This window comes from Macaca nemestrina, chromosome 6, assembly GCF_043159975.1.
Source record: "Macaca nemestrina isolate mMacNem1 chromosome 6, mMacNem.hap1, whole genome shotgun sequence".
NCBI classification, from domain to species: Eukaryota; Metazoa; Chordata; class Mammalia; order Primates; family Cercopithecidae; genus Macaca; species Macaca nemestrina.
Window position 1 is genome coordinate 34,571,656 of NC_092130.1, and position 16,503 is coordinate 34,588,158.

Sequence of the window (16,503 nt, forward strand, 5' to 3'; positions counted from 1 at the left end):
GTAGGTAGCTAGTCAAGTATGAGCAGGATAGAAGAGGGCTTACACACACACACACACAGAGAAGAGGGCTTACACACACATACACAAGAGAGCTTACACACACATAGAAGAGGACTTACACATACACACACAGAAGAGAGCTTACACACACACACACAGAAGAGAGTTTACACACATATACACACAGAAGAGAGCTTACACACACACACACAGAAGAGAGTTTACACACATATACACACAGAAGAGAGCTTACACACACACAGAAGAGGGCTTACACATTTATACACACACACAGAAGAGGACTTACACACACATACACACACACGTAAGAGAGCTTACACACACACACACACACACACACCCACCCAGGAGTGTTGGGTGACCATCAGGTGATGGTCAGGCGGTTGTTAACTGTCTCACTAAAGTAATAATTGGTCACAGTTGGCATCAGGCAAAGGCACGCTCCTAATAGATAGAAAACACCTGAAACTGATGATCAGCAGCTTCCTGATAAGATCTCAGGATTTGGGAGAAGTGATGTAAGACCTCGGACGTATGCCAACGCGTAAAACCCCAAGTCAAAAGGTCAGACCACACACTTGCCTTTCAGGTTGCCCGCTTGGCTGTCTTCCAAGTGTCCTTTCCTTCCTTTCATTCCCATTCTAAAGGAACCAGAATAGCTTTTTCCTGTTTAGGAAGGTTTATAAAAAGAATAGGAATAGCCATTTCCTATTCTTTTTAATAAACGTTCACTCCTGCTCTAAAACTTGTCTTGGTCCCTCCTTCTGCCTGATGCCCCTCAGTCGAATTCCTTCTTCTGAGGAGGCCAGAATTGAGGTTGCTGCAGACGCGTACAAATTTGCTGCCGGTAACAACAGGAAGTCTACTCCCTTATGAGAGATAAATGTGGCTGGTAAAATGAGTTATAGGTTTAAATTTTGTAGCCAGATATCTGTGCTTGAAAGTTAGGTACAGAAAGTAGCAGCATCAGGTTCTCCCCCTTTTTGTTGAAACATTCTCTTTGGAGTTGAGCAGGAGTCCCACTGGTCATCGTCATTGGGGCAGTGACACGGATAGTCCAGAGCAGTGAATGGTTGTGATTATTTCATCCTTGACACTGGAATGTGCGTTCTGAGTTACTGTTGTACCCTTATTCCTTCATCACAGATAAGGAATATCTGATTTGGCCCAGGAAAGTGTCAGGGAAACTGAATTTTGAATTAAACATTTTCTGTAGGAATTCTGCAAATAGAAAATTGAGATTGACTTTAAAAGATTTATTGCGGGAGGCTGAGGCAGGAGAATCGCTTGAACCCTGGAGGTGGAAGTTGCAGTGAGCCGAGACCATGCCATTGCACTCCAGCCTGGGTGTCTCAAAAAAGAAAAAACCAAAAAACAAAAAACAACAAAAAAAACCCCCAAGATTTATTGACACTAAGAAAAGAACACATTTCCTTAATTTTTTGTGTATAAAAATTTTTCTTTTTTAGATGAATCAACAGGGGTCATCTACAGAAAGAGGATTGCAATCTGTCAGAATGTGGTTCCAGAAATTTTAAGGAAGGTAAGTTCATTTTAAAGTTTAATCACAGTTGTTGTAACATTGAGTTTTTTTAATAGTCATGAAAAGGAACAGCATTTTCTGATGTAAAGGAGCATTAGAAACTTCCTCCTCCTTTTACTTTACAGTCTTCTGAGGAAGAAAGCTCTTTCTTATCCAACCTCAGTTTTAGCAGATGCCACTGGAGATACTTTGTCTCTCTGTCTTGTGAAGGACTCTTAATGGACATAGAGATGTTGTGCAATTACTTTAAAGATACTTTTGGCATTTTGCATGAAGTGACTAGTCTTTTCATGATTAGAAATGACTCTTAGGTGAGAATGATCAGAAATGGGAAGATTGTAAATATTTAGTCTCATCTTTAATAAGAAAGAGAAAAACTTCAGTTTCTAATTCACTATCAGAGATAACAGCTATTTACCAGAGAATAATGTTCTCCACGCCCTCTGTTAAGTCTTTATGTGTATTTCTCTAAAGTAATATCATTGATGATGAAATCTTCATGATAGCAAATGTTTTCTCTCTTTGAAGAAGAGCACTCTGGTGATTCTTTGTTGGAAAAAGGTGAGTGGAAATTTTTAATCACATTGCTTGAACTATAGAGGGATTTTCAGTGGGAGTCCTTTTAGAGCTATGAGGAAGTCAGAGGAAAGCATCTGGATATGCCCTTTCAAACAGGTCTCAGAGGGTAGTTTCAACCTGAGAGAGATTCTGTGTGTGATGTTGTGTTAGTCCATTCTCAGGCTGCTAATAAAGACATACCTGAGACTGGGTAATTTAATAAAAGAGTTTTAATGGATTCACAGTTCCACATGGCTGGGGAGGCCTCACAATCGTGGTGGAAGGTGAAGGAGGAGCCAAGGCACATCTTACGTGGCAGCAGGCAAGAGAGTGTGTGCAGGGGAACTGCCCTTTATAAAACCATCAGATCTCGTGAGACTTATTCACTGTCATGAGAACAGCACGGGAAAACCCGCCCCCATGATTCAGTTACCTCCCACTGAGTCTCTCCCATGACATGTGGGGATTATGGGAGCTACAATTCAAGATGAGATTTGGGAGGGGACACAGCCAAACCATATCAAATGTGGAACCCAGCTTGGATCCTGCCGACTAGCTTGCAAATTAAATTGCTGTGTTGTAGGTGGAACAAATGGCAGCTTCCATCACTTCCTTATCATGAATTAAAAGACTGTCACATTCTTCAGTGTAATAAAGCTGATATGACAATGAAAATTAACTTTCTTTTTTCCAGATGGTAAAACTTGTTGCACTGTAGCAGCAAATTATTACTGGCTTTTTCCAGAGTGTGTACCCTGCCTTTGCCCTGTATACTCACTCTGAATCTATTATTTAAAAAGGCATTCAACTTTGTCTTGTATCTCAATTCTTAAATAATTTAAGGACACCTCTGACTTGTACAATTCTGCCTTTGTAGTTTTCCATGTCTTCACCTAGGAAACCATACATTTCTACGTATTGGACAGAGTTTAAAATGAAGAAAATATTTTACCTGATATTGTTCTGCATGTAAGCCTGTAAGTGGGCTCGATTAGAATCCATCAATTTAAGAAGGCCATAACCAGCCTTAGAGGAGATGCGAAGGAGGCTGATAATTTGCTTAGTGTTTAGCAGTTAGGGAAATTAGGCCAGGGACTGTATAGCCTACATAAATCCTGGGTCATTTGCATGTCCTCACCAGCACTTAGTAAGGTCATAGTATGTTTGATTATCAAAAACGTACAGCCACTGGTGAGCCATCATCCATATATCAGGATTACTTGTCCTCTTGGTTATCCAAGACTGAGAGTAACTCTGGATGTGGTCATTATGTAGCCTGCTCTTCCTAAATTGAGAAAGCCATTCTCTTTCTGTTGGGCAGGTGAGCATTTTGAAAGTACCTAATATCCAATTAGAAGAGGAGTCATGGCTCAATCCTCGGGAAAGAAACATGGCTATACGGAGTCACTGCCTTACGTGGACACAATACGCATCCATGAAGGAAGAGTCTGTCTTCCGGGAAAGTATGGAAAACCCAAATTGGTAAGACTCGTGTGTGTGTGTGTGTGTGTGTGTGTGTGTGTGTGTGTGTGTGTTTTGGATGCAGGGATGGACACATGAGTACATACATTCAAAATCTATGGTTCTATACTTATGACCTTTGTTTATAACTCATATGAATTCCACATTATTAATTTTTTAATCACAGTAATTAATGAATTTTTTGGAGGGGGATCAGGAAATGATAGAGTTCAACTCCCATCTGACCATCCCTCCCAATCCTGGTGTCTTTTTCACCCTCTCGAGAAGTAGTGTGTGTTATCAGTTTGCTGAATATTCTTCCGGACCTTAAAGAGATACCTTTAGATACTTACATATATACTCATAGAGTCTGTATAGTGTGATTTTGTATACATTTTTAAACATATATTATAAATTATTTTGTAAATTGTGAGTTTGTAAATTGTGTACTTTTTTTTTTACTTAATGGAATGTTTCTGAGCTTAAACCATGTGATATATAAATATATATATAAACAAATATATATAAATATATACATAAATATATAAATATATATATAGCTTATTCCTTTATTGCATATAATTCAATCCTGTGACTGTATGACATTTTATATAGCTACTACTTTTTTGATAGACAGATGGTATCTAAGTTCTTTTTTTTACAAACAATACTATAATATTTGTGAAGCGTATGTTCCTTGTATGTGATCCTTTATGTTATGTATGAGTTGTTTATCTAAAGTAGATTTTTTTTTTTTTAAATGCAGTCACGCTCTGTCACCTAGGCGGGAGTGCAGTGGCATGATCATGGCTCATTGCAACCTCAACCTCCTGGGCTCAAGTGATCCTCCCACCTCAGTCTCCTGAGAAGCAGGGACTACAGGCATGTGTCACCATGCCTAGTTAATTAAACAAATTTGTTTTGTAGACATGGGGTCTCACTCTGTTGCCCAGGCTGGTCTCAAACTCCTGGGCTCAAGTGATTCTCCTACATCAGCTTCCTAAAGTGCTAGGATTCCAGGCGTGATCCACTGTGCCTGGCCTAAAGTAGAATTTTTAAATATCAGGTTTATTGAGATATTATATGCATACAATAAAACTTACTTTTCTTAGTGTATAGTTCTTTAAGTTTTGACAACATATAGTTGTGCCACCACTGCCACAATTAAACTATAGAACATTTTAGATAGGTTTAAAACCGTTAATATTATAAGACCAATCAATGGGGAAAGAATATTTCTTTCAACAAATGGTGCTGGGATAACTGGATATCCACATATGAAAGAATGAAGTTAGATTCCCTACCTCGTGTAGAATACAAAACTAATGTAAAATAGATCAAATACCTAAATGAAAGAGTTAAAACTATAAGACACTTAGAAGAAAACATAGGTATAAATCTTTGTGACCTTGGGTTAGGTAGTAATTTATTAGATACGATAGCAAAAATTTAAGCAGCAAGATTAAAAATAGGTAAAATTGACTTCATCAATTAGAAACTTTTGTGTTTCAAGGGACACTGTCAAGAAGGTGAAAAACAGGCTTGGCGCGGTGGCTCATGCCTGTAATCTTAGCGCTTTGGGAGGCCAAGGCAGCCTGATCACTTGAGGCCAGGAGTTCGAGACCAGCCTAGTCACATGACAAAATCCCATCTCTACTAAAAATACAATTAGCTGAGTGTGGTGGCGCACGCCTATGATCTCAGCTACATGGGTGGCTGAGGCACAAGAATAACTTGAACCCAGGAGACGAAGGTTTCAGTGAGCCAGGATCACACCACTGCACTCTAACCTGGGCAACAGAGTGAGACTCTGTCTTGAAAAAAAAAAAAAAAAAAAAAAGACACACAATAACAAGTGTTGGTTGTGGATATGTGGAGAAATTAGAACTCTTACATGTTTCTTATGGGAATATAAAATGGTGCAGCTGCTTTGGAGAACAGTTTTTCAGATCTTCAAAAAGTTAAACATAGAATTACCATTTGACCCAGCAATTTCACGCCTAGGTACTTCAAGAGAAATGAGAAAATATATGTCCACACAGAATCTTGTACGAAACTTTCATAGCAGTATTATAATAGCCAGAATGTAGAAACAAGCCAATGTCCATCAACTGATAAATATATAGCCCAATGTAATATATTCACAAAATGGAATATTATTTAGCCATAAAAAGGAATGGAGTGCTGATTCATGGTTAAACATGGACAAATTTTGAAAATACGCAAAATGAAATAAGGCAGTTACAAAAGGCCACATATTGTATGGGTCCATTTATTTGAAAAGTCCAGAATGTGTAAATCCATAATGACAGAATGTAGATTATTGGTTGCCATGGGTTAGGGAGAAAGGAGAGTGATGAGTGACTGCCAGTGGGTATGGAGTTTCTGTTTTGGGGTGATGAAAATGTCCTGGAATTAGTGTTGATGATTGCAGAACTCTACGAATATACTAAACCTCACTGAATTGTGTACCTTAAAAGGATGAATTTTATGGTAAGTGAATTATATCTCAATACAGAAAACTATATAGCTGATTCTCAGAACATGCATACTTTTATTAGTTTATGTAGTGTTTTAGTATGGGCTGCTATAACAAGAATACCATGAACTGGGTGGCTTACACAGTAAACGTTAATTTCTCACAGGCCTGGAGGCTGGTAAATCCACCGTCTAAGCACTGGCCTTTCCAGTGTCTGGTGAAGGCCATATTTTTGGTTTGCAGATGCTGCCTCCTCATCATTGCCTCACATGGTGGATAAAGTGAGTTCTAGTCTTGGTTTCTTTTTATAAGGACATCAGTCCCATCATGCAGTCTCTAACTCATGACCTCATGAATACCTAACTACCTCCCAAAGACTCAGTCTCCTAGTACCATCCCATTGTAGGTTAAAGTTTCAACACATGAATTGGGGGTGGCGGGGGAGGGTACCGACATGCAGTCATAACATACAGATTCTGCCACATTGCCTTCCAATGTGTTAATATGCACATTTTACACTGATCAACAACACATGAGAGGGCTCATTCCCTTACAACATTGTCAGCACTTATTCACATGCTTTTTAACTTTTGCCAGTATAATGGGTGAAAGATGATTAATTTTTTTGAGACATGTTTAAAAATAAGCAAAATATAAGCACTAAATGTTAACAGTGATTTCTGCTGTGAACGGTTGTTGCTGTGAACTGGATAATTATCTGTGTTTTTTGTTATTGTTCTATGTGGTTTGAATTTTTTATTATATACTTATCATTTTATGGAAACAGTAAAGCCCTCAAGCCCAAACAACTATAAACCAAAAATCTAAAATCCATTCTTAAGCCCAAACACTTGTCCAAATCATTACTGCTCTCCATAACTTTGGTCCTGTAGTGATAATTCTAGGATGCTGCAGCAGCCCGCTGAGTGGGTGTGAAAGCCATGTCTTATTAGCATCAGAGGTGGGCTTGCTCTGAACCACCCACTATTTTTTCTGTCTTAGTCTCTCTCATGACAAGAGTTTCACATAGGGCATAGATGTTTGGGATTAAGTGTGAAGGCTGTGGCCAGAAAATAGAGCTTCTTTCTTTGTATGAAGAAATAGCAAAAGGATGGAATTGGCTGATTTTGTGCAAAAAAATCATTTCATCTACTTTGTTTTAGCCTTAATTTTTGCGCATATTTGAGCTACTAGCTAGTCTTAAAAGGTGAACTAAACCTTCATCTGTGATATGTAAAATGACAATTAACTCTGAGAGGGAGGATATCCTTTAAGAACAATTTTTCTTTGTGTGTTTTTCAAAAAGTATTTTAAAATAGTCACTCTGATTCTAGAAACAATAATGCATGTGTCTTGTAAAAATATTAATGAATTCTGAGAAAAAAAGGAAATATTATCATACCTGGAGATACTGTCTGTTTACATGATTTTCTTGGTCCATTCCTAATTGATACTTAGATTGGTTTTGCTTTTACAAACAGTGTTGTGATGAAAATCTCTATGATTACATATTTTCCCACTTATTCAATTACCATTTAAGGTAGATTGAGCAAAGTGAGATTTCTTGGTCAAAGGTTATATGCATTTTATATTTTGGAACATATGACCAGACTCCTGTATAAGAAGGTTTGACCAGTTATATGTTTTTTTTTTTTTTTTTTTTAAATTTCTTTGGTTTGTTATGTTCCAGTCCTCTCCAAAACACTACCTTTTCTATCATTGACACAGAGGGCTAACACTTATTGATGCCTACTATGTCAAAGTCAAAGCTATATCCTTCATGTGCATTCTTTTGAGGCTTAGGTTAAATAACTTTCCCAAGGTGATACAGTCAGTAGATTGCTAAACCAAGATACAAATGCAGGTATCGTAGACTCCACCTTGAGCACGGTGGTGAGGCAGGAATACGAACATTTGCAAAGGATGGGTTTATCTTGTTCTGTAGAGTGCTTTGGATCCCAGGTATGAAGGATGGGTTTTGTCCCTTCAGCAACAAGCAGTCACACAAAGGTTTCTGAGTAGGGGCTGATATGCTGAAAACTGGGATCCACATTCTAGAGAACTTATGTTTCCTTAGCTCTTGACATGCATTTAGAAAGGCATTTAGGCAGACATTCTAAATAAATAGGTAATGGCATGGGATGGGGGCATCCAAGAAAGATTCATTATTACTTTAATTTCTTCCCTTTGCTAAGGAAATATGAGAGTAATGGCTAGCTACTGCACCCAGAATAGGGACAATTGTTTTTTAAAGGGAATAAAAAAGCTGTCAGGGCTACTAAGTGTAAAATTAGACTTTCAAGCTGTGTGTTGGTTAGCAGGTGTGGGTGTGTGACTAGAAACCAGATGTCACTCTGTCCCTGTGCATGGCCTGTTGGCTCAATTCAGAGATGGGCTCAAAACAAGTTGCCTTTAGAAACTAAGCCTTGCTCTATGTCCTCTTTACATAGTTCTGATTTTGGCTTCCCACTGACATCTCTACAGTTGTGGCACCTTCTTGGGTGAGAGAACTACATTGGACTTTCCCCCATCTGTACTGTCACACAACAGGATAGCTCTAATATGCTTTCTTCCTTCACTAATTATATATGACATTGTCTTCCTGTAGTTTTTATGGAATGGAATTTCTATTCTCTCCGTAATAGGTATGGGAAGATAGGGTGATGTCCTGTTTCTCACTCATCTGACTCTCCCAGAACCCAGGTTGGCACTCCATGCCTCAGAGAAGCCCTCCTGTACTTACTTTATCCCTCCTCCTGTATCAGTTAGGCTGCCTTGTGCTGCAAATAGCAGAAACCCTGACTGAGACAATACCAGCCATCCCTTACATGTGTTTACTATGTGCAGGCTCTGCTTTAAGTACTCAGTGTACATATGTATATGTGTGTGTGTATATGTGTGTCTATATTTAATCCTCATAATAACCATGTGAGGTTGGAACTATTATCTTTGTTTTACAAACTGAGGCTAGAGATGTCAAGTAACTTGTTCGAGGTAAGATGACCAGTAAGTGGCAGCACCAGATTCAAACATGGGCTGTTTGGCTTTCGAATCTAAGCGGTTGGCAGTGACACTGCCCTTCCTCTCACTAAGGAACTGCATTATCTCATAGCCAAGTGGGCAGTATTTCCATAGCTCTTATTCTTTTGGCTCTACCTTTGTATGTCAACTTTTTTTTTTTTCAAGTTTGGATTCCTCATGACTATCAACAGCATCTAGAATCAGCACACTAATTTGTCCACATTTAGTGAGAGAAAGAGCTATGTCGAGGAGGGAACCTGTCTCCTAGCCGTGAGGAAAAAAGCCCTTCCCCTGATGCTGATTGAGTCAACTTAGGACACCTACTCCCCCAGATCAATCAGCGTGTTCAGAGGAATGATATGGTTGTATTGGCAGATCCAGTCAAGATCTGCTCTTGGAGCAGGGGGTGAGGTCGTCTCCCTCTGAAGCACATGGGCTGCATGGGGGTGAGTAGGCAACTGAACAGAAATAACTGGGGCATAGTAGAAGGGGATTCTGCACACATTTTTTCCTCTTCATGTTTTCTTGGCATCACGTTGCCCGTTGTCTTTATTTTGCTTTGGAGGTAATGGAGACTCACTACTGCAGATTATTACAGGGATATTTCTGTACCAGTGATCAGGCCTCCTGAGGGATAGGAACCAGGAATTGGAAAGCCAGCAAGACCTAAGGCAGCCTCATAGTCTCTTATTTTTCTCTGTCTGACTACTTTGTCTAGTAATTTACTTATCTGCTTTATTTACACGGCCAACCTGACTCCCTCCAGGCCTGCACAGGGTCTCTCCTGTCATGTCCTATGCCACAGTAACTGAGTAGGCTTCTGTGTTCAGAATCCTACCACTGGGCCAGGCGTGGCTCCATACCTATGATCCCTGAACTATGGGAGGCCAAAGTGGAAGGATCTTGTGGCCAGGAGTTGGAGACCAGCCTGGCGACATACCAAGATCTTGTCTCTACAAATAATAAAGTAATTAGCCGAGTGTGGTGCCAGATGCCTGTGGTCCTAGCTACTCAGGAGGCTGAGGTGGGAGGATCGCTTGAGCCTAGGTGGTCAAGGCTATAGTAAGCTGTGATCCTGCCATTTAATTCCAACCTGGGCAACAGAGCAAGACCCCTGATATAGTTTCGCTGTGTCCCCACCCAAATCTCATCTTGAGTTGTAGCTCACACAATTCCCATATGTCGTGGGAAGGACCCAGTGGGAAGTAATTAAATCATGGGGGCAGGTCTTTCCCGTGCTGTTCTTGTGATAGTGAATAAGTCTCACGAGATCAGATGGTTTTATAAAGGGGAGTTCCCCTGCACAAGTGGTGTTTTTTTTTTTGTTTGTTTGTTTTTTGCCTGCTGCCATGTAAGACATGCCTTTTGCTTTCCCCCATGATTGTGAGGCCTCCTCAGCCTTGTGGAAGTGTGAGTCCATTAAACCTCTTTCCTTTATAAATTACCCAGTCTCAGGTATGTCTCTATTAGCAGCATGAAAATGGACTAATACAACCTCCGTCTCAAACAAAAAAAGAGGAAAAAGAAGAATTCTGCCCGTGAAACTGTAACTATGTGCCCTTGTACAATTTGTGTCACTTCTCTACTCCTCAGTTTCTTCATCTATATGATGGGGATGATAACCCTTTCCCAGAGGGTGGTTGTATGAATTAAATGAAGTCGTACCTAGAGAAAGCTTAAAATAGTGCCAGCCCGTAGTGGTCAGCAGATATTAGTGTTTTGTATTATTACTTTTACAATTGTTATTTTCATAATCCTAAAAATTCTGAGAACTTTTGATTCTAATTCTCAGTGTGTATTTAGTATAGAAACAGTGTTTGTAATGATTTACTCTTACACTGCAGAAATATGTTCATGTTGGGCTTTGCATTCCCTCAGTACTCATCTTTGGGGCTACAAGTGCCTCAATTTGAGAGGCATGGGACTGGGAACCTTGTATTTTAGTTCCAGAGTGAAATTTAAGCTCTGGAGAGAATAGTATTCAGGCTCAATGCAAGCAATTGGCATGGACTGAATCTGCTCACATTTCTGGTTTTCTTCTAGGTTCATGCAATGATCTTGGCAGTTGTAGATTCAGGGGCATCACATAGGGTCCTCTGATGCACTGCTTGAATGTGTAGAATGAGAGATGCCATGCTCGTGCTCTGTTTTGCCTTAAGACACTTGGGCCAAATCAGAAAAAAGATAAGTGAATCTTAATCTGAAAAGAGGAAAAAATTAAAGTCAGCTTTTGTGGGAATATGCTTTATTATGTAGAGCAGGACGCAGGCATTTACTTTGAAAATGGAGAATGAAGTGTATTATTTTAGACTTTTCAGAAGGAAGAAAAAGTCATGGTTTTTATCCTCCAAAGCCTTACGTTCTGAGATAGGTTTGTTAATTTCTTATCATTTTGTGTTTGTGTCTGTTCTTTAAAATATATTTATTTGTTAGTTTCTGGTTCTTATTTATTACCCTTTTCCTTTTAATAGGTGTTTGTTATACCATGTGGGAATATAATTGACATGCATTTGATTTGGTTTTAGTAATTGACATTTGCTTTATCCAAGTACTACAATGTAATTCTGAAAGATAATCACCTTGTAAAAGTATTTTCTTTGGCTTTACTCTTTCAGCATATGTGTTTTTATGCTAAGTAAAAACTTTCTGGTATCTTCAAGTTACTACTATCAGTGGGAACCTATTCTATTCATGATGTTGTGGAACTGGGTTTTTCCTCAAATGTAACAAGATTATTCTTCTACATTCAACACAGCATCTCAATGGCCATGTCTGTAGCTTTCCACGTCTAAAAGCTTCTGCTAATCCTCTGATGTTTATTTTTGACAATAAAAATGCCCAGCCAGGCCAGGCACGGAGACTCACGCCTGTAATCCCAGCACACTGGGAGGCCGGGAAAGGTGGAAAAGCAAAAGCTCTCCCAGGGCCCTGCATAGGCCCATGGACAGGTTGGAGGCTGGCTCTTTGTCTCCAGGTACTTATAGCGTCATTGCATGAAAACCATTTTAGGACCCCGTTTGGCCCACCCTCTCCTGGGCACAGTGGTTGGGCATAGCTGGGCCATGGCAGTGTGTCAAGACTTGATGAAGGGGCAGGGCACAGCTGGCTCATGCCTGTAATCCCAGCACTTTGGGAGGCTGAGGCAGGCGGATTGCTTGAGCCCAGGAGTTCCAGACCAGCCTGGGCAACATGGAGAAACCCTGTCTGTACTAAAAATACAAAAATTAACTGGGCGTGGTGGTGTATGCCTGTGGTCCTAACAACTTGGAGGGGCTGACTGAGGTGGGAGAATTACTTAAGCCTGGGAGACGGAGATTGCAGTGAATCAAGATTGCGCCACTGCATACTCCAGCCTAGGTGACAGAGTAAGACCATGTCTCAAAAAAAAAAAAAAAAAAGGTCAGCTTAGCAAAATGTGTGCTAATCATTTGAATATATCCCTCATGGAATATAGTAAAAAACAAGTCAAAATCAAACTTAAACACAGCATTACATTAATGAGATGAGAAACTGTTCTTTTTTCTTCTTTTTTTTTTTTAGACAGGGTCTCCTTCTGTTGCCCAGGCTGGAGTGCAGTAATACAATCACAGCTCACTGCAGCCTTAAACTTCGGGGCTCAAGCAATTGTCCCACCTCAGCCTCTGAGTAGCTGAGATATAGGTGTGTGCTATAATGCCTGGCTAATTTTCTTTTTCTTTTTTGTAGAGACAGGGTGTCACTGTGTTGTCCAGCTGGTCTTGAACTCCTGGCCTCAAGTGACCCTCTTGCCTTGACCTCCCAAAGTGCTGGGATTACAGGCGTGAGTCCCTGCGCCTGACTGCAGCTCTTGTTAGATCAATACATTTTCATTACTACTGAAATTACTCATGAATCTTCTTCACTGTGTAATAGATATGTATATAACTTTTTGAATGTTTTATTTTTGAATTTCTGGATTAAAACGTCCTAAGTCTCAAGTGTTCATCTGCAAAATCACAAATAATATAATTTGCAAGTGCTGAGAGGTAATTGGACATATTTTTTGGTGTCCATTGTTTCACCCTGCTCTGGAGTCTTTTTAGTTTTTTTTCCATGAGTGAATTCGGTAGTCTGGTGACTTCTGTGTGTTTTTAAGATTAGTAGTGGAATTTTTGATTGACCTCCAGACCTGCTTTTACTGAAGTATTAAAATACTCTGGCTCTGCTGACTTAGGAATTATTTCTAAGCCCAGTCCTGGAGCTAAAGGGCTTGAGGGTGTAGTTAACTAATAGCCTGAATAAATACTACTGTATTCGTCCCAAAACATGACTCCCTCTGCTCATATTGACCTTGATTTCCAGTGCACCAGCGGATAATCAAACAATTAGCAGAAAGCACCACCAATTGTGAAAAGCCAAGCAGTAAAGGCTTTTCTATACAAATATAATCATCTGGGCTGGAGCTTTATTTTTGGCTTAATAAGACTGCCCTCCAAAAGATACTCATTTGCCATTTGATGTTTGTGTTCATATAATCAGAGTCTCCTCTGTTTTTTTTTTTATCCTGTACTAATTGTTTTGTGGTGGCTGTGCACTGAGGTCACAGTTTACCACTGTATCCCACGTATTTAGCACAGTGCTTGGCTCACAGAAGATGCTTCATCACCATTTGTCTAATGAATGATGAATGAAAGTCTGCTAAAGGGGATGCAGATAGTACTTGTGGGCTGAAATGAGAATGGCAGGGGGGGTTGTGGGTGGGAAAGGGAAAGAGAAGGAATTTGCTGCAGGGCAAGTTCAAACTGGGGAAGCCCAGTAGGATTTGGTAGGAAATGACACGTAGAGAGAATCTGTGCATTGAGCCAGTAATCTGGGAGCTTCTCTTCTTGTTTCTGCTTGGTCATTTTATGTGCTCTTTGACTCTGGGAAAAGGGATAAAGCTAGCCTGAGCTCCCTCACAGAGTGAAGTGAAGACTTAATAAGATAAAAAGTAGACATGCTATGTACATTTATAAAGCACCGAATAAATATAAGTTGTTGGAACTAATGGGATTAAATGTTGTTTTCAAAGTGTGGTGATTGTTTAAAGTTACTAATTTTGAAAATTAAAGTAAGCTGTTTTATTGAAAAGGGAAGTGATAATTGAGCTAGAAACAATGATGTTTAGCCAAGAGAGCATTCAATGACAAAAGTAGGAGCTTTTGAGATACAGTCCAACACTGCCTACAACATTTCAGTCTATGGCAGACTGCATATATTAAGGTGGTACCGTAAGATTATATTGGAGCTGAAAAAGTCCTAGTAGTAGTAACATCACAGTCATCTTAATATCATAGCATGATGCATTACTCATGTGTTTGTTGTGATGGCAGTATAAACAAACCTACTGTGCTGCCAGTTGTATAAAAGTGTAGTATATACAATACATAATACTTGATAATGGTGTATTAGTACATAATACTTGACAGTGGTATATTAGTCCTTTTTTATACTTCTATAAAGAAATAACTGAGACGGGGTAGTTTATAAAGGAAAGAGGTTTAGTTGACTCACAGTTCTACATGGCTAGGGAGGCCTCAGGAGACTTACAATTATGGCAGAAGGTGAAGAAGAAGCAAGCACCTTCTTCACAAGATGGCAGGAGAGAGAGAGAGAGTGCAGGGGAAACTGCCATCAGATCTCATGAGAACTCTCTCACTGTCAGGAGAACAGCATGGGGGAAACTACCCCCATGATCCAATCACCTCCCATCAGGTCCCTCCCTTGACATGTGGGAATTACAATTTGAGATGAGATTTGGTGGGGACACAGAGCCAAACCATATAAATGGTAATAAATGACTGTGTTACTGGTTTATGTAATTACAATATCGTTTATTGTTGTTTTAAAGTGTACTCCTTATAAAATATTTTAAAAAGGTAACTGTAAAACAGTCTTAGGCAAGTACTTCAAGTGGTATTCTAGAAAGCATTGTTATCACAGGAGATGACAGCTTCACATGTGTTATTGCCCCTGAAGACTTTCCAGTGGGACAACATGTGGAGGTTGAAGACAGTGATATTGATGATCATGACCCTGTGTAGTCCTAGGCTAATGTGTGTGTTTTTGTGTTAGTTTTTAACCAAAATATTTTAAAAGTAAAAAAAAAAAAGAAAAAAGTTAATAGAATAAGAATATAAAAGAAAATATTTTTGTACAGCTATGCACTATGTTTATGTTTTAAGCTAAGTGTGCTTGCAAGAGTGAAAAAGTTAAAAATGAAAAAGTTTATCAGGTGAAATAATTACAGTAAGCTAAGGTTATTATTGAAAAAAGAAATTTTAGAAATAAATTTAACGTAGCCTAGGTGTACAGTATTTATAAAGTCTACAGCAGTGTACGGTAATAGCCTAGACCTTTGCATTTACTCACTACTCACTCACTGACTTATGCAGAGTGACCTCAGTACTACAGGCTCCGTCATTCATGGTAAGTGTGTATCATTTTTTAATAAATGGTATATATGTGGTATGTATCTTTTATACTGTACTTTCACTGTGCCTTTTCTATGTCTAGATATGTTTAGATACACAAACATGACTGTGTTGCAGTTGCATACAGTATGCCGTATAGTAAGATGCTGTGCAGGTTTGAAGCCTAGGAGCAATAGACTCTACCATTTAGCCTACGTGTGTAGTAAGCTACACCATCTAGGTTTACGCAAGTATACTCTATGATGTTTGCACAACGATGAAGCTGCCTAATAATGCATTTCTCAGAACATATCTTCATTGTTAGGTGATACATAATTGTATCTTAGTGGACGCCTGTTGACATTTTTTCTTTCATCCTCCTTTTCCTTTTGAGTTGTTTTGAGTTGTATGTTGGCCCAAGATTCAGTGGGGGAGTTAAAAATGTAGATTCACCTTGGTAATTCTAGTTTTGTATTCCCGGACTGACTCCTGAAAATCGACATTTTTAAAGTTCTTCTGATGAATCTGTTGAGTAGCTAGATTTGGAATCCCTGATATCTAGTAAGTATCCCATGGTCCCAGTGGTAGGCAAACATACAGCTGGCAGCCCTTTTGGAACTTCATTTTTTGTAAAATTCTTGTTAATCTTATAAAGCATGATCAGTTAATATTCTGGCTATCTAGCAAACACTAAACACTCTTCAGTGGAAACACCTGCTGAAAAGTCAAAATTCAGATGAGGGCTCTACTGAATTTATGCAAGAATGATCAATGGAAATAAGAGATGAGGAGGGGAGACTTTGGTGAGTATGATTAGTGTCAAAATTATGTTGCATTTTCTGCTCTTAGGAAACACAGATACCAGTTAAATTTTTTTCTTTTGTTTGGTTAGCTTTTGTAGCTATAGGAAATAAAAAATTTTGGTATTAAAAATTACGATACTTTATTAACCAGGCACTGAGATAATGCAGGATAACCTAAAGATCTCGAGACAATAGAGAGGAACCTGG

At 39.2% G+C, this 16,503-nt stretch overlaps 1 protein-coding gene across 2 annotated transcripts in view; it reads left to right on the forward strand.

The window, feature by feature from the left end:
* Positions 1-16,503, forward strand: part of LOC105466934 (PRELI domain containing 2) — a 93,422-nt gene that overhangs the window by 26,946 nt on the left and 49,973 nt on the right. For both annotated transcript variants that reach the window (XM_011716153.3, XM_011716152.3), the window contains 2 exons: positions 1,491-1,564; positions 3,444-3,604. In XM_011716153.3, the coding sequence (XP_011714455.1) occupies positions 1,491-1,564; positions 3,444-3,604 (235 nt within the window). The remainder of the gene's footprint in view (positions 1-1,490; positions 1,565-3,443; positions 3,605-16,503) is intronic.